The following is a 22,421-nucleotide window of genomic DNA, read 5'->3' as shown; positions in this document are numbered from 1 at the left end:
CGGAAACAGTATCCGTCATTTGATTCCGGGTTATGCGTAAGGGTAAGCCAACAGAATTAGCTGGCCAGTGAGTGAAAACCATGGAACCTGAGTGACACTACAGCCATCAGCACCCAGTATCCAGGCTTTATTCTAGACTGCTGGCCTTTCTGATCCGCCCACACCCATTCGGGTCATGCAATTTACATGCCTTAGTCCTCTAAGTTCTTCCCGTGAAGACCGATGATACACACTCCTCTTTTGACCGTCGAAAATCATTCTAATCCACAAGGTAGACAGTTTTATCAAACGAGCCTATGCAAAGCGTTAAAAGCCGCATTCTCAGAAGACGCCTATCGTGCGTGAGACGAGGTAAGTGTCTTCACTAGTATGACAGAGAACTTGATAAGTGGGGTTTATGGGGTTCCACCAAGTGAACACTGGATTTCAGATTATCTGTGGTCGATGTGAGATATCGTATCCTATCAAACACTCGGCATAATTTAACCGCACGGGATCCTAGGAGTCTGATCAAGCGTAGTTTTCGCGCAAATTGAGTAATCCGGTAGAATCAAAGTGCGCTAAAAATGAACGAGCTGGAGATTTCCGGAAATCTTATCAGCTAATACACAAAACGGGACGGAAAAGGTGGCTATGAATGAGGTCATCCAGGATAGTATCTAAAATTTACTAGTTTATGAATCGCAAATATGCCATTCTCCCTTGAAGCACCATCCGGCTGCTGATCCGGATGGGCTCCAACCAGCACTGCTCAACAACGGTGTGAGTGAGTGTTGATTAGTTTGCGGATTTTGTTAGTTGGATTGTAGATATTTCATCACCAATTGAGGTAACATCGTCAGAGCGAGGTGGGGTGGGCCGTTTTTGCAATCGAACTGCCAAGCTCGGTGAAGAGACCACCAGCCAAGCAGTGCACCCGAACTACCTATATTCCGCCTCGACGCGGTAGTTCAATTCAACTTGGTAGCAAGAACGCTTTCCAGCCATTTGACTCAAAACACATTTTTACCAGTATCCGAAGTGGTTACTCGATACCCGTGTTTCGATTTTTATAGTGAGTCAAACTTCCAACTATTCCTGTCATGGTATATAATTTATCCCATAATGTTTTGACAGTACAGTTCAAATGTCAAATTCTGCTTACTAACTGTTACAGTATTGATCCTTGATTTTTCCGGCCAGTGTATCACGTGAAGCTGTAACGCTCAAACCAAAGCAGCCGACAAGTGATGATGAACGGACACGGTCAGTCGGTCAATTACTGCATTCATGTGGACAATACACGTGACTTGATCGAATGCGCCAATCGGCTCTGCCACATGACCCCCAAAACCCCTGACTACTGTGATGGTAGGATGAAAACCATGAAATGCATGGTAAAAGACTAGCGATCTGAACCTAACTGGCTTCCCTAAAGGTTAGATTATTCAAATGTGATGGAAATGGCTAACCGCATTCATATGGACATCGTCAAACACATTTGTTTGGCTAAATAGCTTCCTTTAAAGCCAAAGGTCAAAATATTGCTAAAAAATCTTAGGCAATGGAAACAACAGACGCCAGGTTTATTGCGTTAGAGGATGGTTACAAAACAACTCTGGTGAGCACACAAAATGAAATGAACAACAATAACTGCCGACAGTGACGCTATTTACCTAATAGTATCCAAAGCTGTCATAAATGTGAGACATACCAATCCGAAGAGTAGCAGGATTTTACGAACAGAGACGGCCCTGGTGCACTAAATAAACTAATTAATGAATAATTTAATGAGTTTTAAACTTGATGCATCGTAGCCATTCGAGCAGTTCTGAATCAAAGCGGACTGTGGACGGTTACTATCACCTTTGCTAATACTACGCTGATTGATTTTTAAGATAAAGAGGTGACTAGTTTAACTGGGCAAAAAGTAAGAAATGTGGCCATAGAATACAGCTATTTACATGCACTTTTGAGATCCTTGCAAAATACGTTCAATAATTCTCTTAAAATTAAATCATACTTATTCAACGGCACATCCTGAATATGCGCATCATGCGGAAGCTGACAACGGATATGTGGCAGTGACAGCGTAAAGTATATTCGCTAAGAATATCCCATCGTGAAGCTTTCAACTTTTCACAAGCATGATAACTCGTCTACCTGAAAGGTTAATTTACTGTCTACTTGTAAAACGAAAATACTGTCGCTTGTGGAGTATGGATACAGTTTTCAGTTTTTTTCTTCACATCAACACCGTGAGTGGGTCTTTGCGCCGAAAGAAATAATAGTGCTGCCAATTTAGAAGTTATTTACCATATTTAGTAATGTGAAGTGCGAGGGCAAAGTACGATTCTTGGCATCCTTGGCGACTGAGCGCATACCCCATCCCTATTTTTCTACGAACAGTGATGGAAAATCCTGGTGAATGACGAAAACCTGACGTCATCGCTACACAGTCTCTTCGAACAAAAAGCGCCAGAATTTCTTATGTCCTTGTTCAATGCAGTCATCACCATTCCGGATGATAATGATGCTGACCGACGGGTAATGATACCAATCACGACTGATTAGATTAGAAGGCACTGTTCCAGAGTGAGTCAATTATGAAATGACTTCCACTCTTTTACTGCATGTAGAAAAACTATTAAAAAACTGTGTTATGTTGTTTCCAGCTGTCACGTTCATTATCAGAAGCAGAAACATTGGTGTGGACACTGGTGCCTCAAAGCCATATATTGAAAGATCTTGGCAAATCATATCTGAAGTCTTGAAGTAAGAAAAGACGATTGGATAGAAGGGGGAAGTGCTGGCCAACAGCAGGCATTCTGAAAAACCTGCACTGTGCAGTATTAGTCAAACTTTCAGTCGCCCAAAAAGGATGCAAGTCTCTCCCACAAGAAGCAAATTCAGAATAGCTTTTCCGTTTAGTAAGAAAGAATAACTAGAACATCATAAACGAGAGATTTAGTTGAGTCTCTCTTGAAAACCAAACTGATTTGCAAATGAGTGTATTTCTCGAAGAATAAATATAATTTTAGTGAGTCGTTATACTGCTTTTTGTGTTGTATCCTACTTATGTCTTTAGCTTCTGCGGTACAATTTCTGCTTCCTGAAGTCATACGCTTATAAACAGATTGAGTCTGGTGGTAAAAAGAACCCACCAGTACAATTTTCAAAGCGTACCTCATCCACTATCTGAGTACAGTTCATCAGAAATCTGTAGTTGTATCTCGCTAACAAAATATTCCATGTCAATCTTCGGACATTTTCAAATACACTATCCAAAATGCTAACAAACCAATGTACTTTCCGAGCTGAGTAACCAGGAAGAATATTTTGCAACCTAATATAAACCAACTCTAGATCGAGGATTGCCTATAACTATTTCATTAGGTGTTCTTCATGAATATCTGACAACAAATAGCCTGTAATTTGTTCGTTTCAACACAAGTACGTAAAACTATTATCAATCATCCCGACTTGTGGCTTTTTCCGGTTATTAATGAATTCACATAATATGAATTATCCAATAAACTCGTTTGATCGTCGAAGACGATGGTGGACTACACATACACCCTCAAGTTTATAATATGTAGTGTCGTCATTACAGTGATGAGCCAGAATTTCCACACCTTAGCATGGTATGAGAGGAAGTGGTGACTGCAGCTGAGACGAGTTTTGATTTGGCATGCACGTTTTCTACCACGGGTTTTGATACTTTGCTTTTAAGAGACAAAGTAGTATAAGAGGGGCTTGGAGAAGGACCACATTATTGAAATCGCTGGTACAAAAGAGTGTATTTTATGGACTTTACTTTTCTGAAACATAGTTTCACTTTTATTTCAAAGTAGACACGAAAAGCGTCTTAAACTGCTTATACAAAGGTGGAAGTAGAAACGAAAATTGCTGTCCTGCTGTTGCTTGTTTTAAGTAACAAAGTAGTATTTGCGTGAATATTGTTACCAATGTCATATTTCATATGAGTTTAACATCACCATTATTGACTTTCCGGAAACTGGACTTCGCTCTGCTGCGACATACTGCGTATTAAAATAATCAGAAAAAGAAGCCCCACCGTAAGCCCCAAAACACTCATTTTTCAGCAATGGTGCTGACCGGTTTGTAGCTGTCTACAGAAATCCACAGCGTACTCCATTTCAAATAGCTTTACAAAACGGAAAGCCCGGGTGGCTGAAACTGTCCGATAATTCGTCAAACGCTCCTAAAAATACCTTTTTCGGACTTCATTTGATTTAATTCGCCACAGCCTTGCTTGTCAATGGGGCCCGGAGCATCAGGAGAAAATAGAATTTTGAAGGACAAAGCTGGAATTAGCAACCTGGGATTGTAAGTCTGGTACTATGACTACAAGTCAGTTTCATTTTCGTGTCTAGGCATCAAGGACAATTTTTCCATACTTTTCCATTAGGGTGTACTTCATGGGGTCAATTGTGAAAATATTCCAAGATATTAGACCCGTTCTGATAGGTTGCAGCAGCTCCTGATACCAGGTTTACCGATCATGGGTCCTGAAATTTGCTTCTATTTTGCAATTTGCTTTAACATAGTCCATTGCCACCTTGCACATTCTTGAAAGAAGGAAGCTTAGTGTGGCACATAGGCTTTTAGCAGTCAGAGCACCTGACCAACCCCGCGTATTCTCTGGGCTTTCACAACTTCTCTTCCAAAAACGAGATCACGTGCCCCAACATTACCAATCCTGTGTTCTCAATGAACGTCGGTGGCCAGAAAGTCGACATCTTTGGCCAAGATTCTTAGGAAACACGAATGGATTGGTTTGTCGACGGCTTGTGGCAAACAATCGCTGATGCAGTCCCCAGCCGGATATCGTAAACGACTATATGGATTGAATGGACAGATAATGTTGCAAAACTTAAAACCTTATTCATACAGTTATTGTTTCGTCTGTTCTCTTCTCCAGCGCCATGAACTCGAAGAATGATTCTTCAGGATGGTGCGTTTCTGCATTCGGACTGTGCCATATATCTGGTTAATACTACATAATTTTCGATATAATCCGTTCATTAACTGCTGCTGACTGACATTATCACCCTCAAAAACAGCAACATCAGAGTTGGCAGTGATGCTCCGCTGCCGTACAATGAAAACCTTCATGCAGTTATATATATATATATATAATTATATTAAAACCCCTGGAGTGAGAAGAGGAGAAAAAGGGTGGGGGAGGGGGACCTAGTTCTGGCCTATGTCAAGCATTCTGAGCTGCCTACACCTCCAATCGCTCAATCAAACAACCTGGAAAGAAACTGACAGCACGAACGCCACTGACATTGATTAGCCGCCATTTCTTGCAAGGTCTCCAGCCAATCAAGGATAGGGTCACTGAGACCACATCCTGGAAGTCGTACAACACCAACAACACCCAAACTCTTCGTGATCCCTTTCACTCTTTTCTGCCAAGTCATGTTTGCGCCATCTTGAAGGAGGCACGGAGAACGACACTCGTCTCTGTAGACAGCATGCGTAGCACATGACCAAGCCATCGTATTCGATGATGCTGGATGTTTTCTCGGATTGAAGTGCCTGCAGCACAACCAGGAAGCCGTTTTCTAAGCACCCCGTTACTAACACGCTGACGCATTCCAGCCATGCTTCTGAGGCATCGGTGGTCAAAAACCTGAAGACGCCTCACATCATTTGTCCGCAGAGGGCATGTCTACCATGTTACTGAACACTGTTTTTCCAATTACTCGTAGTCTCATGTAGATTGATAGAAATTTGAGGGCTGGACCTATTGACTCTTCTTCCCCCAGCTAAATATTCACTGGCTGCTTTCTTGCTAAAAGAACCTTTTACTAGTTGTCAAACCGCGACTCACATTGTCCACGCATGAAACACTCTCCGATTCAGAGTGGGCTAATTGAGAGCCACTCATGACTTTTGTAGCAGCACACTGATGGGACTGATACAATAAGACCCCACTTCCCAGAAGTTGGCTAGGATAGCCTGAAATGCAAGTCGTTTCATCGGTTTTTGATTCTTCAATTTTCCAGTTGTTTGTATAAGGAATGAGCTGTATAGTGATATGGTCATCTATATATAGACTTGAGTGGACGTTCGTCGCTATCGTTGGCCAGTTCATTCCAAGACACAGTAAGCTTTTTACCTATCTGCGTTGTGACCTAGGAAATTTAGAAAGAGAGTTATAAAATACGAAGACTTATATCCTATTGCTCGTTACGGTAATGAGCACACACAGACGTTTCTATGAAGAATCCATTACAAGGTGGGTTATTCGGCCAACCGGTGCCGTATTCCGTTCAGTATTTTCTGGCCTACCGATCTCTACCAATTGCACGTGAAAACGGTATAAAGACCAAAGTATGGGTGGCACAGTCACCTGAAGTGTCATTTGCGGAAGACATTAAACGAAACGGGACACGATAGGTTTTAACAGTTCGTACCAGTAGGCCTTGTTTATAAAAGTGGCACAAGAATCAAGTCCTTATATTTAGGAAAAAACGGCTTTTTAAGGAGGATATAAAGTTTGAGTGCATTTTGTGAGACGGACCGTATAAAATGTGACGTTTGTAGTTTCCCATCGACCTGCTGTGGTGTAAGTTCACTGGAATTGCACTCATGTCTTTTGATCTCATCCTCATCTCAATCATAGTGTGCGCAAATTACTCTGCTTTTAGTTGAAGCAGGAGAATTCCTGCAGGTTTCTACTTACACTTTTTGAATCTTTCGTCTCATATACGTTGTATGCAATTCTGCAGTCACCACTATTGTAAAGTTGCGGTTTTAAAAACGAAATATAGCGATACCGAAGGCTCTTGATATCTAAGAGCCCTTTTGTGACCATTGTGAAACACGTATATGATGAATCTTGCACATTTTGTCAGGTATGTTTTACGTTTTGGATTCCCGGTAAATACTCTGCAAGCACCTAGGTGAAAGACTTAAGCCCAGTCATCCGTGATTCTGAATAAGTGTGACGGGGACGTCAATATTTGTAGTTTAGTGCATGAAGGTTTATCATATCTGCTTGGTGCTAAAAATTTCTAATACAGTGTTCGAGGGAGATTTCAAGATTTGGAAAACCGATATTCGTTGGCTGTTAAGTGTTCTGGTTGAGAACCAAATTTGATGTTGGCATTTTTTGTGGTGAGGGATATAAACCTATGCACGCAGATGGAATAGATGTTGTTGAAATACATTTAGAGATTCCTTGGAGCAACATTTCTGTGTGATTTGACTCATCCCGTAAATGGACATGAATTTAGCAACTTTCAGAAACGATGTTGTGTGTCAGTGGGAAAAACCCACCCATCGTCTTATCAGCCACACTTTACTTCCTGTCCCCGATCCTGCTGGTTGCTAACAGTTTTCTCCCAATTTGCCTACTTCGTTTCCCTGTTCAACATTCCGTCTAGTCCCCACGTATTTGTGATCTCAAGCACAGCTTAGAGAATGAAATGGATATGACGAAAAGCCTTATCCATATCACAGCTAAAGAATCCCACTCCCTGGTATCTGGTACCAAGGTTGTATCAAGTCCCATAGAATTATGCTCGTCGTAGAAGTGGATGCTGGTAATGTGCTCCGGTGAGATTTTTTGGTTACTGATGAGGGGCTTCTAATTTGTTTGCCGATGCGGATGCAAGGACACCAGTCGTTACAGTGGAGAAAATAGGGTAGTGCAACCCAGTAATCAGTATCACGAAACTCAGGCCACAACGCAATGCAACTCCCGAATGAGCCAACCAAAACGAACGAATAAACTACTGAAACAGAATGCATCGCGACAATCAATCCATTCAATGAAACACGGACCACAACACAACAAGGATCACTAACGGACCGACAAATTGACAGAAAACTGTCACCGTCACTCAACTGGGCAATCACGTTAAGAGATAATAAATAGCCTTCAAATGCCAATTGAAAGCACACGGGCAAAGGGAACGTACCAACCCAACCTTGCTCTGATCATTTTGTCTCTTCGTACGGTGAAGAGACGTTTGCAAGTCAGCCATAGATAGGATCAATGGATTGTGTTCACGTATAAAAAGAAGAACTACTAATAATTTGTAGCAGGTGCCCGGATAAATGGATATCCAAAGGACTCCATCCGAAAACATGTATCACATCTCCGAATAATACGAAACTACGGAGAGACAAAACTCAGAAAGCTTGTGTGGGTATATCCTACAGCAACGAAACCTTAGGTGCAATTTAAAGACCATGATACTAGATAACATGGTCCAGAGACATCTTGTTTAACAAAACAAACCATCGACTCAAAAAAATGCATTAATTGTTTTCACCATATTAGGTGAATAGAATATGCCACCTAGTATATCGGGCAAATATTCAGGAAACCGCAGGTTAGAATCAATGAATACAGGGAACGCACACGATTTTCACTACCCGACGGAACCCGGACGATAAACTATGAAGGAGCCGCTAGTTTCTTACCTGATTCAACGGGATCCACGCGACAGACTGAATGAGCGTATACACCGGTAGTATTTTGCAAGACTATACGGCGAACACACGCTGAGTGACTCAAAATCTCTGCCCACCCACTCTGTCAACTTCATCAGCTGCACCAGTATTTTCTTCGATTGGGTATGAATGAACAAACATATAGATTGCGTCTGATGACCCAGTCGTCACCAGCCTTGGCCATATACAACGTCTGAGATGTGCCGCCTGGGTTTGTGCTTTATATGACCTAGTAAAGTCACCCAACTCACTAATACACCCTGTTTAACACGTTGGCATCACCACAACAATGTTCTCTGCTAAAAATGCATTCATATGCAAATTCAATTAGTGCTAATGGGATTCAGATGAACAGCAGGTCCGTAATATTCTCCCACTAAGTATGTTTTACAGGAACCGTCTCACGTTTTGATTGGTGCAACATTCGAGATATTAAATTATGTTTTCCTATGGCCATTCCCTACCGGGGAGTAGCTAAGGGGTTTTCAATGACCTTAATGAACACTGATGTCTGACGTTAAAAAACGACTTCCGCTATCCACGCGGGTCATTTATCCACCAGGTATCAAAGCTCAAACTGTGTATTTTGCACTCCTTCGTAATTAATTTGACGTTGCTAACCTTTGATATGACTTGATAGGGTCTTACCCCAAAAACATAGACTCCAAAATTATTACACCCTAGTTTAAATATCGTCATTTGTAATAGTAAAGGTGATAACCAATCCTTTTTGTGCACAACGGTATTCATTCATCAGGAGAAATGTAGTTACACTATGTAGTTTTTGGAAAACCGGAAAGTACTCCCATTTATAGGCTTGTGATGACTCCAAATAAGGGAATGTCTTTTAAACAGTAACAATGTGATGTTTTTAAGCATCAAAAAACAAATATAATAGTTCGCTTTTAAAACTAATTTACCGTGTTTAAGGGTCAGGTACACCAAATATGGAACGGATATAAGGAAAATCACATTTAGGCTTACAGACTTTGACAGGACACGTGTGCAACAATTCCCGAACATACTACACTCAGATATTCAGATACCGATGCTCTGAGGCAGAGACCATCAAGCGTTCTAACCAAAAAATTAAGGAGATTTCAGCGCTGGTAACAAACTGCGATCACCGAAGCTCAAATAACAAAAGAAGGCACAAACCAGGGAGTCTTGAAAAAACGTAGACCCGGATGACTAGGAAAAAAGATTGACAGTGGTATTACTAATGAAAATCACTCGTGAAAGCTGCTGGAAATGGTACTTCCTATGTCTGCTCCCAATTATAGGCTGTAAAATTTCAAATGTTATGTGACATCATGATTGCCTTTGGGATTCGCAGTTGATTTTTTATGAAACACCTTACGCTCACTTGTTTCTGAATGCACGATATCCCCTTTAATTAGAGCTTACCCACACTGGACACTAAATATGATATCACATACAGGACTGCATTTACGAGGTTCACTAACTTGGGCAGACAGCCCATGCGGTCATACATGGTCCAGACTCATGGGTATCGGCTTTCATTGCAAAGCCGGTACTCAAACCCTGATGGCACTAGCCCATTTTGTTGATACTGGACGGTTATCAATGATTATATTGTCACTGGATAAGAAATTAGTCAAGAGTCAGTCTGACACCGGGGATTCCAGGCCATGCGGCATCATGAGCATACCTGGCAAGATCGAGTGGGAAACGTGCACAATTTCGTGACTCCGATCCACATACAAGGCTATTTCACGTATACCACTATTGTTTAAGGTGGCTTACACCTCCCAAAATGTAGGCACAATTTGGTACTTGGATGGCATAAAACTGTCAAACCACAAGACTCCTTGTTTCAGTTCTCTTCAGTCATTTTACGGTAGACACGGAAGTTGGAATGAATTCTTGAATCAACATGTCAAACTGCCTGAAAAGGTGCATACAAAAAGCAGAAGAATGGTAAGTGATTATCAGGCCAAATTATTTCGGTTGCTGTTGACGTGCGGCAAACTTTATTGCCACGCCGCTTATGAATATGGGGCTTAATTGGTTGCCTAAACCAGTTATCTTAAGCGAGCGGAAGCCCATAGCACTCAACTAATGCACTGATTTCAGAGCTGGATAAAATGGTCCAACCAGATCCTTTTCGAACCCTGCTGTCGCCAGGTTTTATGCGGAAATTGGCCAAAGCGCTTGATTTTCAAATCAAAACGAAGTTTAAAAAAGAAGAACCAAAAATAGAACGTAGGCTAAATCGCTTTTAGGGGAAAAAGAGCAACTGAGATCGACTCTTTTCATAAACCACTAAACTTGAGTACGTTTGAGACTTCGCCAGATTCTATCAATCTCTCATGCAAAATTAATATCAGCAAAGAATTTATTCGTTTTAATTTTAGAAGGAGAATAGCCCTTTGTCTCAGTGTTTATAAACTTTCCACAAACTTAGCACCAAGTTCGACTGTTTTTTCTTTTAAAACGTTGGGGATGATTTACCATCAAAGATTTTGGTTGCGTTTGTTGTGTTGCTAATTGGAGGAATAGGATTTTTATTTCCGTTGCCACCTTGTTGAGGCGTACTGGGCTGCTTTTCTCGAAGGGCGGTGACTTTCATCCAGATTTTAAGACTTCTTTTAGCGCCATTCAAAGTAAGCTTTTTAAACACCCTTCTTATTTGAATGTATATTTAATAGTCTTCACGTAACCCCGAACAAGAAGATAGAAAAAAGGAGCCACTTTTATGCAAAAGTGCAACAAAATGACGGAGGTTCCAGAATTTCACTTAAGCTCGAGATGCATGTTCAGCGTGCACGATAAATCTACTGATATTTTCGTCTGGGATGAAGCTTCAAAATGAACGGCAATTAAATATTTCTAACGAAACGACAAAAAATCATAAATACTCCGCGATAAACACCCGCGATGGATAGTTTATTGTTCACGCTCTTTGTCGCTCTTTGGGAATCTGCGTTTTAATGCTGTAGTAAACAAAACCCCTTTTCTCCACTGCAGTACTGTGAACTAAGGAGATTGTATATGATTGGTGAAATTCACCAGTAGGAACTGAAGGGTGATTCAGGTGTCCGCTAAGAAACTGACGCTTTCAGTCTCGGAGTACAAGCAGACGCAGAACACAGACATTTTTCTTATATTATTTGTATGTGCTTGATATGACACCCTACAACAGCAAAACATTGGACGGCCGGTGACACACATCATGTCATTTCCTGTATTCTGTATCAGTGAAATCGGTACTGGTTTGGCGAGCAGTTAAATCTGAAGAACCGACGCTGCTGTCGAAAGCCTGTGTTCACAAACTATTCTGTTAGACATAACCTAGACGCATGTTGACTCAGCTTTACCTGGTGAACTTCTGACCTTCTCTGATCAAATCATTTGCCGCGCTGAGACAACTGGAAAAATGTGACATCGTTTAATATCATTTAGTGTACTTCTTTCAAAACCCTTCGAAAACGGTTTAATTAATGTTGCACGCCGTACATCTCTTGTAGGCTACGGAGTAAGTTATTGTTGCTTCGCCCATTGTGGTCAGAAATGCTCCTCAGGGTACATAATTCACAAAAATAGTGAAGACTAAAGAAGCCGCATTTTTGTGAAAAAAGATTTTAAAAAATATGTTTTCGGCTATCATACCCATGCCTACGATTTATCAAACAAAATAGTTGAAAAGTGAGAGTTTTCGAAGTTAGGTGATCCACATATATTGAGACCAGCGATAAAGGAATCTCCATAAAAATGGAAGTCATGAATGATAAGATGAGAGCAAATGATCATGATCATTTTGTTGTGCGCATTAATGACAGACTGTCTTTCCCACTGATTAAACTTTCTAAATTTCACTTTTATCCAAAGGTAATTAAATGATTCCTCAGAATGAGAAGTGGGTAGTCGAAGAGATTCTAGAAGCCCCATACGATTTGGGTGACAAGTATTGCGCAAACTCTAAAAGGATGTGAAACCAAGCCTGAAGGGTCCTTATGCAGCACATTCGTATGCAAAGTATAATTGGCAATTGACTTAACCGAGTCTTCTGTCTGTAGTTGAAGATGCATGCATTGCTTTACTTAGGCAGATTTTAGTCTACCTTTTAGTACTATTTTCTTTACGACGCTAACAATCTGGTTTGAGCTTAGTTGTGCCATCTCTGTGGAAACCACTATGTACGTCATGATATGAACGGTTTAAAAGATTTTCCAAGACCATTCTTGTTCGTGCGCTTGCATGATTTTCCAACGCCATTCCCATCCGTGCGTTTAGATCTGAACCATTTTTGAAATATAATTGCAATTGGTTTCAGGTTCACTTTGTGTACCGAAAGACGTAATAGTTCATGTACTCACAAAAGTCGTTTCTATGCACGCAACGGCCATCGAAAAGATTGACGAGAATGAAAAGAACTAAAGGTTAGTGCATCTTCTTTCTCTCATAACCGCCTTCCAATCTGAAAATATTCGCCCACATCCCTCTTGGAAACAGGAAGTTTGAGATCATGGATATTTTTTTGAAGGAGATGCTAAATGTAAGTGAGGAAGAGAGTATATCCCCTAAAACTTCACTAGGCATACCTCAGCCAGCCTACCTAACTGAAGGATCGAGAGCAGTGGATTCTGCATTCTTCATTACCATCCATTGTAGCGAGTCTTAATCATATTAAATCCTTTCTGCTGCAGACAGTAACGACTGCAGTTTGGGTCACCTGGACTATTGAGACAAGAGTCGCTGGACAGGTACTACTGATTTCAAAGAAAGTCGCCTTGCTCTAACAGGCACCAGCAGTCAAGCTCCTAACTGCAGGGAAGCTTTCTTTCAGGAACGTGCAGTGGTTATCGCGCAAACTTACTAAACGAAAGAACCTCGTTTCAAAAGCAACTCTAACACCTGAACTACTGCCCCCGCTCTAGTGACATAGCAGTATCTTGAACGAAGTGCCTCCGTTTGGTAACATGGCAGCTTTCACCAAAAGAATATTACATCTGAACGCCCTGTAGAATCTTTTCAAACGCTTCACAACTAGAATTCTGTCGCGGATCTGAAAAACGCAACATGTCAGAAGGTTTATTTCACCTGCCATAGCAATTCTCAAAGGCCACTATTTCGAAAAGTGTCATTATTTGGCGAGCTTCACTTGTCACATGTCAGTAGAGTCTACATTGGAAGCTAGGGGACGAAACCCACCGAGTTTTTCACCTCAAAATTTCCGATTACTGACAGAAGCAGTATGAACTCATTAGGCCGAAGGATAGTCGTGGTTAATCCGCAAGCAGATCTTTCTACCTTTTCTACACTGCAAACACTCGGGTGGTGTGAAAAACTCTCCATGGACTAAAACTTCACAATTGTCCTCCAACTTAGCAGCTTTATGAATACCCGGAACGGTTTAGTTTTTACGGTCACTGCAATCGGATTTACTGTTTGCCCTCCATAATAAGAAAACAATACTTTTGAAGGGTTATCGCCAGTTATTTGAGGGCTCACATATGCGCATTTTAAGAAGTTAGACTGTTGGTAATTGATCAGGTGGCTGTTGATCTGTTCGCCGAGCTTGGCAATTGATTTGCAAACGTTTCATCACCATTCGAGGAGACACCTTCAGTGCGCTGAAGAAGAAGTGCGCGCCGAAGACGTCTCCTCGAATGGTGCAAATCAATTGCAAATCAATTGCCAAGCTCGGCGAACAGACCAACAGCCACCTGATCAATTACCAACCAATACACCCGAGCTACCAATATTCCAAAACATTACCAAGTTAGACTGTGTGTTATAATTAAAGCATTGGACGGATATTTTTTACAAACCTTTATATATCCATGCTGATCCAGTAGAATGTTCTCAGGTTTCAAGTCCCGGTACAAAACTTCCATGAAGTGAAGGTATTCGAAAGCCAGCACAACCTGACTTGCGTAAAATTTTGCTGCCGAATCACTGACTTGAATTAGTGATTTCTTTCTTTACTAAGCCTCACCTGAATCTTCCACGCCTTCTTAAATGGGAAAACATTTCTCCACCCTGTACATACTCCAGAGCGAGAAACAGATAGTGCTCGTTCTGAATCAATTTAGGGAAGAGGCTATTTACGAACATCTACCTTGAAACTATAGAAAAGCTTGATGAAGAATGGGAAGTCGACGGCTGCCAGAATTCGCTTCTCGTTCAGGATGTGGTCAACTTGTTTGAGCTTCACTATCTGATTGCTTAATCAAATGGATGCAACGAACTTACTTTTTCTTTGTCCATGACTTTTAAGGCGAAAAATGCTTTTGTCTCTTTAAGTTGGACTAAGAGCACACGTCCGAATGAACCAGTTCCGAGAGTTCTGATGGTTTTAAAATCTGATAGGGATGCCCTTTTCTGAAAAGTATGTGTATATCCCATTGAGAAACCTCACAAACCAAACCCACCGATTCACCAGTGGCCCAACGATAGAAGTATTGAACTTTTGCGTCGTTCAAATATGTTTTTGTAAGATCATCTTAAAATACATTCTTAGGCAAGTTAGTTACCATCTTCCATCGTAGATTTTCTTAAAGACTGATTTGCTCCCATTCTGGCGCGCTATCTCCTGCGCTCTGTTTGAAAACGTTGTGTAGGACAAATTGGAGGTCAAGGGTACAATTTGTTTAATTAAAGCATTATCAACAGTCAAAGTAGTTTAATTGACAATGATTCCCACGATCAAAAGACGGTTTGGTGTCTTTTGGCTTGGTTTCTTTTTCATCCTCTCTTACCGTTTGGGGTGTTATGAGTGATGGTGCTCCACTACTAGCGAAAGGAAGAAGGCCTTCGCTGTGGAGTTATTTATTCGGAAATGCCAACTGACCGGTTACAGACCATTGAACAAGGAAGCAAAACTCTAATCTGCATCTTAGTTACAAAACCTGGACACAGATCTTCTCCCGAACGATTCTTCCTGGAGACTCATTGTCTCCAATCATTCGTCGGTCAAATATAAGCAAATGTTACAATGTGGCCCCGCGAATTGCGCAACAGAATTCCATTTTTCAATCGACGCAAAGCGAAATTCTACGAACAAGACATGCTACTCGTGTGCCTCCCGATCAGTAGTATCATCGTGATGGTGCTTCACTACTAGGACCAGCTCCAGTGGAAGAACTATATAGGACCATTTTCCAGAAATTTCATGAGGCTGACGCGCTGTTTGTCCCAAAAAACAGCGCGCGCTCGGATGAACCGGAGGCTGCCAAAAAGGATTCGGCGACCTCTGGAAAAAAGATTCCAACTTTTTTCAAAAACTTAACTACAGGGCATACAGAAGATGATCTGGCATTTCGTAAAATGCAGAACCCCTGTAAATACGAAATCCACCATTGAAACATACGAAAAACAAGCTGCCATCCTGGACCTCGCTCGAAAAAACAAAAACGTCTTGTTCGAACACATGAGAAATCGCCGCAGAAACAAGCCATCCGCGTTCTCCTTGAGGGACAGAAGCGAAGAACCGACGAGTGATCAAACAGTGGTATCTGATGCTTACGAAATACACTATGCCTGTCTATACTCAGCCCCAGCGTCCTGGTCTCATCCACTCTTGCCAAGGCGTAACTACTAACAGTCTCTAAGAGACTTGGTCTTCACGGTAAGGGACGTTCGTCAATTCTTGCAAAAGATCACCCCATTCTGCGCTTTGGGGCCCGACGGGGTCCATCCAATGATTCTGAAGGAACCGTCCTCCACACTGGCAAATCATCTACACCTAGTGTTTCGTCAGTCGCTTGACGAAGGCCGCCTTATCTCTGCTCCGAAGGGAGCGATTGTCACGCCAATCTACAAATCCGGTGACCGACTATCGCCTGGCAGCTACAGGCCTATAAGCGCGCCGTGCAAGGTGATGGAACGCATTCTGAAGCGAGCTATCCTAGATCACCTTCCAGCAATATGATATCTCCAGCTCAACGCGGATTTCTCCCAAACAGCTTTTGCGTGACAAACATGCTCGTGTTTATGGACAGCTTAGCCCAAGCCAGGGACGAGGGACTCATATCGGATGCCATATTTTTCGACTACTCAAAAGCATTCGACAGGGTCCCACACATCCCGCTGCTCCACAAACTCGAGTCTTACGGGATTCCTGGGAAAATTCTTTGCTGGACCAAGGCGTTCCTATCAGACAGATCATTCCGAGTGAGAATAGGCTCGACCTACTTTTCTCCAGCGCCGGCCTCCATTGGAGTTTCTCAAGGCTCCGTCCTGGGACCAGTGCTGTTTCTGGTCAACGTCAACGACCTCCCAGATGTTCTTGCAAGTCCATGTCTACGTTTTGAGGACGACTTGAAATCCTGGAGTTCCAGTGCCAGTGCCCTCCAAATGGATGTAGACGCTGCCAAGCAGTTGGACTGGCACCTTCCTCTGAATGATTAAAAGTGCGTCCATACGTCGTTTGGAGGGGATTCAACGAATGCCTTTGTTTTGCATGGTGAAAAGGGACCAGAAAACATCATGAGGATAGATGCCAAAAGGGATTTNTTGTTCGCATTGGCTTCCAAATATTCTATGGGGCCTACGTCAGACCGCTCCTGGAGTACGCCAACCAAGTTGTCTACTCAGGACGCACGAAAGACGTCACCCTAATTGAGCGTGTACAGCTAGCCGTCACGAGAATGGTTGCTGGCATCAAATCCGTGGACTAGGAAACGCGCCTCGCGATGCTTGATCTTTTTCTCCTGGAGTACCGTTTCCTCCGAGGGGACCTTATTCTTACTTGTGTCCTGTTTGAACAAAGCTTGGTAAACAGGTTTTTCACCGTTGACCCAGCAAACACACGGCGAGGACATAGTAAAAAATTTCAAGCTCAGAGCACACACATTCATTAGAAGAAATTTTTTTCTCACTTCGGGTAGCAGGTGCGTGGAATGACCTTCCTCCGACGGTTGTCCACGCTGCTTCTAGAACCCAGTTCAAAGGTCTATTAGACATTTATTTATACGAATCCTCGCGCTGACAAGCTTAACGCCCCACGCTGAGAACATAAAGAGCAGTGCTACACCCCTTTTTCATTTGCGCCTTTCAGGTGAACGACAGCCACTGACCGACAAGAACAAAAGCAACCCGGGAAACATGGGCAAATGCCTCGATTCTGTGTATCAATCCGTGAATCCGTGAACCATTTGGTTCAAGCACATGTTGGCCCCTTAGGAACTTCAGTTGGTCCCGTTATTACCTCTGGCATATGCTCCGGACCCCTTCCACGGCTTTATCGGCCTCCTTGTGTGTCAGAAAATGTTTGAGAGACTGTATATGCGCTGGGCCTTCTATTATGGTTGTGACATCCCGTTCGTTTGTCGTGTGTATTTGAACGGATGCATCAAATCTCGGTGTTTTTATCAGTGATACCGGGCAAGGAGAGTAAATTGATCCCGTGGAGTTTATTGTCGGGGGTACAGTGATTATAACAACATATTCATTTCCAAACTTGCTGTTGGGAAAGTGCTAACAACCCTGCCACGATTTGACCGTCCAGCGTTTGTACCTCCTCGCTTTCGTTGCGTGAAACTCAGTCGGGGTGCCGATATTCCGTTAGTGCTAAGGTGCGCACAGAGTTTGGAAGACTGAATGACTGGAAGCCCTTTGTATGAAGCGTCCTCGTAAGCTTCCATACGTCTTCCAGTTGCACCATCCTTGGATCGTTATATGAATACGTTTTCAGGGCCACCCTGCAGAAGCATTCTTGGGTCTTGTGCCGCCCACTTGACAGGCGAGTCACGCCTGTGAAATTATAGCTCTTGGTTCTTCTCAGGAAGCCCACATCTTGAGCCTGAGTTTCTCTATGTCAACAGACCATTCGAATTTCCGATATCACTTCCGGTCTCCTGATGCTTTGTACATTTTTCCTATTGCCGTTTGGTTGGGGGCTCAGGTGAGAACTTTTCGCACTTGAGGTGGCCACAACTGGTGTCTGTTCAAAAACTCTCGGTTGTGGCTATAAACCAGGTTCAGCCGGACTGGTCCTTCTTCAGGTGTTCGAATTTGAACAGCTTTCGACGTTGCCAAGGCTGGTTGTTTCTAATGACAAGTGTTTGGTGAGCTTCCATAAGCTCTCAAGCAGTTTATCTTCCGTTCAAACAAGGGAGAGAAGGCTGATGTTCAGTACTGCAGAAGTGGCCGCATGAACGTCAAGCTGAATCTCCGGACTGTGGCGTTACTGCAAAGCGTAAAGGAAGCTCCACACCCAGTAATCTTCGATTAGCACGTGTTTTAGACTTTTGGTGTGATCACGGTCAAGCATTTGCAACGTCTCCTCCTAGAGTAAAACAGTGGAAGTGTACTAATTTTCAAAGTTTCCATTCATGCAAATACTGACAGTGTTTCTGTTTGTGAAGCGAAACCGTTTTTCCACCTAGTGACTAGTGTTTCGACCCTGTTAATTTCGGACGGACGCTGCTGGAGTGATAACAGATCGGCGTGGACCGAGGTCGCTGGAGCACGCCAGGTACAGTGCACCAACTAACCACGATATTCTGCTATAATAGGGAATAGGCAGTGTATTGTATACCAAACCATGAGATCCGTTCAAAGAAACCGATGTACATCCGTTCATTATAGAGTGGGTGGAAGTGAATGTCCAGAAATTCGGGGTTAATAGATGGCAAAGCTTTCGCATTTTCTAACAAATCAGGGAGGAATCAATTTTCCAGAATTTTTTCTGGATCGGTTGCACTGTTATTAGTATCCCTCCCCAGCAAATGTCAGCAATCTGTTCAAACGTCTAAACTAACGATTTGCATGACCTCGGATGTTGTTCACTTCCCGATCTCATGGCAGTGCGAAATTGGCTAAGGTCTCAGTGTTTGTCTTCAACGTGAGAATTGTGTTCATTTTGAGGGTGCTCTTAGAGCAGCTAATCAGCATCGTCTTTACCAGGCTCTGTAAACCAACCACACTCGCATTCAGACGTTGAAATAAGGCTATGTATGGTTGACAACCCAACAGGTGCGTCTAGCAAATAGTTGTAACTGTCTCTATTTTGACGAATAAATTTCTGATCCTTTTTACCTATCAGCTCAGTGGGAATATTTCATTGATAAGTGGAATTATTCTATAAGCTAAATACTGGTCCGTGTTTCTGGCTATCTACAAAAGATGCGTAAATTTTGCTCCCGGCATGGTAAGCGAAATGGCGCACTTTTTCCCAAACATCCGGTTAATCGAAGGAAAACGCGTTCTTCTGGGCATGCAAAGGCTGAGCAATATAACGATTGTCCAATGGCGCATTCCGGAGTAGGATGGGGAATTACTTTTACGTGCTTCCGAATGTGAGAAAAGGTTGATGAATACTCTGCATTACTCCCGAGCCCCAAACTTCTTCAAGACTTTATAAATCAGGTAATGGTGGATAGTTTTCTAAGCTGGCTATTTATTTGGAATCGAGTGATTTAAAGTCCCCCACAGTAAAATTACATTGTTTTCTATTTGTTAGGATGCGACATAATACTGTGGCGTTTAGAGTGGCGTCATCCCGAAGGCTGATTTTCTACATCAGTGTAATGGAAGACTGACTGCAGATGGCAACTCATTTTCAGCCTCTCAAATGGTACCACGCCACGGCTCTCGCAGGCACACTGGTGCTACTAATTGTAAAAAATTGAAATTTCGATAACCTCGGTTCAAAGTGGTTGGTTGTGTCGGGATTCGCTTTAGCGACTCGCGGCACAATTCCAGCTGGCCTACCGGAAAAGCGTTATGTACCGGCGCTAGTGATCCATCCACTCGTAACTCATAAAGTATTGAGTTTCTCGATCGCTTTCTTTTACCTTGTGCGTTGCAAGGCCTAGAACATTTGAGGAACGTCGCAACATCCTGCCAGTTCTATACCTCAGAGGAACATGTGGACGAGTAAGCCACTGAGTAAGTTCTAGTTGAGTCCATTAAGGCAGATGTTGTTGGTTATCACCTAAGTTTTTCACAAAAATACTGTGGCTCATCAGTTTTGGAACCTTGTTTGCGGATACTTATCAGAAGAATGGAAACGTTACCGACTCAAAGTCAAGCAGCTTATGGACAACTGCTTTAAGAGAGTGTATGTCTTCTTTGCGGCGTTTACCGGGAACCAGTCTGGTGGATTGTAATTTGCGAAATAGCAGCGCAATGCTCGTAAGTTGGAAGTTGTGTTGTTTGTCCCCCCTTGAATGTCTGCCGCCTGTTTGTATTCGGTGGTTAACAACTCGAGGTAGAATCAGTCCTCTCAGAAATGGTTACCACGTTAGTGTTCGCAAATTTATCATCCGCATTTTTGTTATAATTTGATGCACTGTGAACAGCCTCCGTATCAAAAGAATCTAAAATAACTGCCACACCTTTTTACAAAGCTTTTACATTTCTGTCGTCTTTAAGATAGTTTACCTTTATTAAATAATAACAATCTTTATTCCCAACAAATGGGTAGCATACCTTAAGGCAAGATCATAACGTTACCATCAAATTAAGTGCGTAACTGTCGGTGTTTGTGGTTAGTGAGAATCCAATGGAAGAGGAACGGTGACAGAAACAGTGGTCATTATCCGAAGTTGACTTGACCACGTCTGAGATGGCTTAGATAGGGAACTAAAATTGAAAGGGCTCTTTCTTATGGGGGACATAGCAGATGAGACAGGATAGGATCGTTAATCTTTGAAAGTGGCGGGGAAAAACAATACGAGAGGGCATGATGCTGAAGGCAATTTCAGCGTTAGGTTTTCGCGTAATAGCGGACGACGGTGCGTCAAAGCCAAAAACCGGGTACGTACAGTCCGTGCTGTTTTCCTAAACGGCGGAGAATCAAAAATTAAATCAACACACTTTGACAGATTATTAAAGAAAATAACGGGGAGCTTGGGAGTTCAGCTGATAAAACGGTAGGATATCCAAACACTCGATCTCACTGAGCTCCGAATATCAAATCATCTTCACTTCCCTCCTTCGAACCTTTGTGAAGTAGATGTTGTTTCCGGAAAACGAGGGACGAAGTTGCTTTCAGTCGCAATTTTTCCAAAACACCAATCAGATAACACTGAATCGTTCGCTTTATACGGTTTTCACTATATTTATGGGTATGATTGGGCGGGGCACGTTCATTTGTGATGAGGTTCAACACTCGTCAAACACTGAGTTGGTTTTTCATTCGTAGAACTGGCCCCTAGCCAAAGACCTAAACACACAAACCCAGTACCAAGTCGAGCGATACGTTGATGAAACTAAAAGATCGACTTCAGCCAATAAATTATGCTGTTTTTCCGGTATTTCCCCATTTTTATAAATAGAATGAGGATCTTCCGGGGGACGGTTTTTAATGGAAAGTGCTTACCAATAAAATGTGTTGCCCATCAAGGAAAACTACATCATCAGACTATTCGCACATTCCTTATATTAGGGCCCTAATCACTGAGGCCCGTAGATGCAACAATACCGCGTGGCGCACCAAAGCTACTTTAAATACCAGACAACTTAAAATAAGTACTACGAACAATCGTGACGTCATGAAGTTCTATGAATCAGGTCATCTATTTTGTTGCACGGAAACAAGTGAGCTGGGTCTACCAGGATTAATCATGGTAGGTAGAGGGGCGTAGCAAATCAGACAAATCGCATTCAGTGATCCGAAGTAAAACCATAAGATTCGCATTTTCATATTTATGCTTTATTGTCTATTCTTAGACGCACACCCTAAACTAATCTGCAAGCACAGTTTTAAAATGCAACCTTTAAACAACGGTTTATCATTTAACACTATTTATTCGAAACCACAAAATTTATTCAGGCAGAAAAAGCTTTGCTGAAGGCGCCCAATTTCCAATTTGGATGCGAAATTCATATTTTTAAAAGCTCCCAGTGTTTAAACCCATAGTCTGAATGGGGAAAACTTCAAAATGAAGTCTTGGCACTTTGTGGTCTTTTTGAGCCTAAAAACTCACTAAGACAGTTACAATTTTGCTAGAAGTTGTTTTAGCATACTTTAG

At 42.3% G+C, this 22,421-nt stretch overlaps 1 protein-coding gene across 1 annotated transcript in view; it reads right to left on the bottom strand.

Moving 5' to 3' along the window:
• The window catches only part of T265_14825 (hypothetical protein), a gene marked incomplete at both ends in the record, with an annotated part of 57,359 nt that extends 42,512 nt beyond the window's left edge, over nucleotides 1-14,847 (bottom strand). The window contains 4 exon segments of the mRNA XM_009175457.1: nucleotides 14,271-14,421; nucleotides 14,438-14,556; nucleotides 14,561-14,659; nucleotides 14,695-14,847. Of these exon segments, the coding sequence (XP_009173721.1) occupies nucleotides 14,271-14,421; nucleotides 14,438-14,556; nucleotides 14,561-14,659; nucleotides 14,695-14,847 (522 nt within the window).
• Nucleotides 14,848-22,421: the final 7,574 nt, after the last annotated feature.

This window comes from Opisthorchis viverrini, assembly GCF_000715545.1.
Source record: "Opisthorchis viverrini unplaced genomic scaffold opera_v5_276, whole genome shotgun sequence".
Lineage (NCBI taxonomy): Eukaryota > Metazoa > Platyhelminthes > Trematoda > Opisthorchiida > Opisthorchiidae > Opisthorchis > Opisthorchis viverrini.
This window is presented reverse-complemented; position numbering and strand designations above follow the sequence as displayed.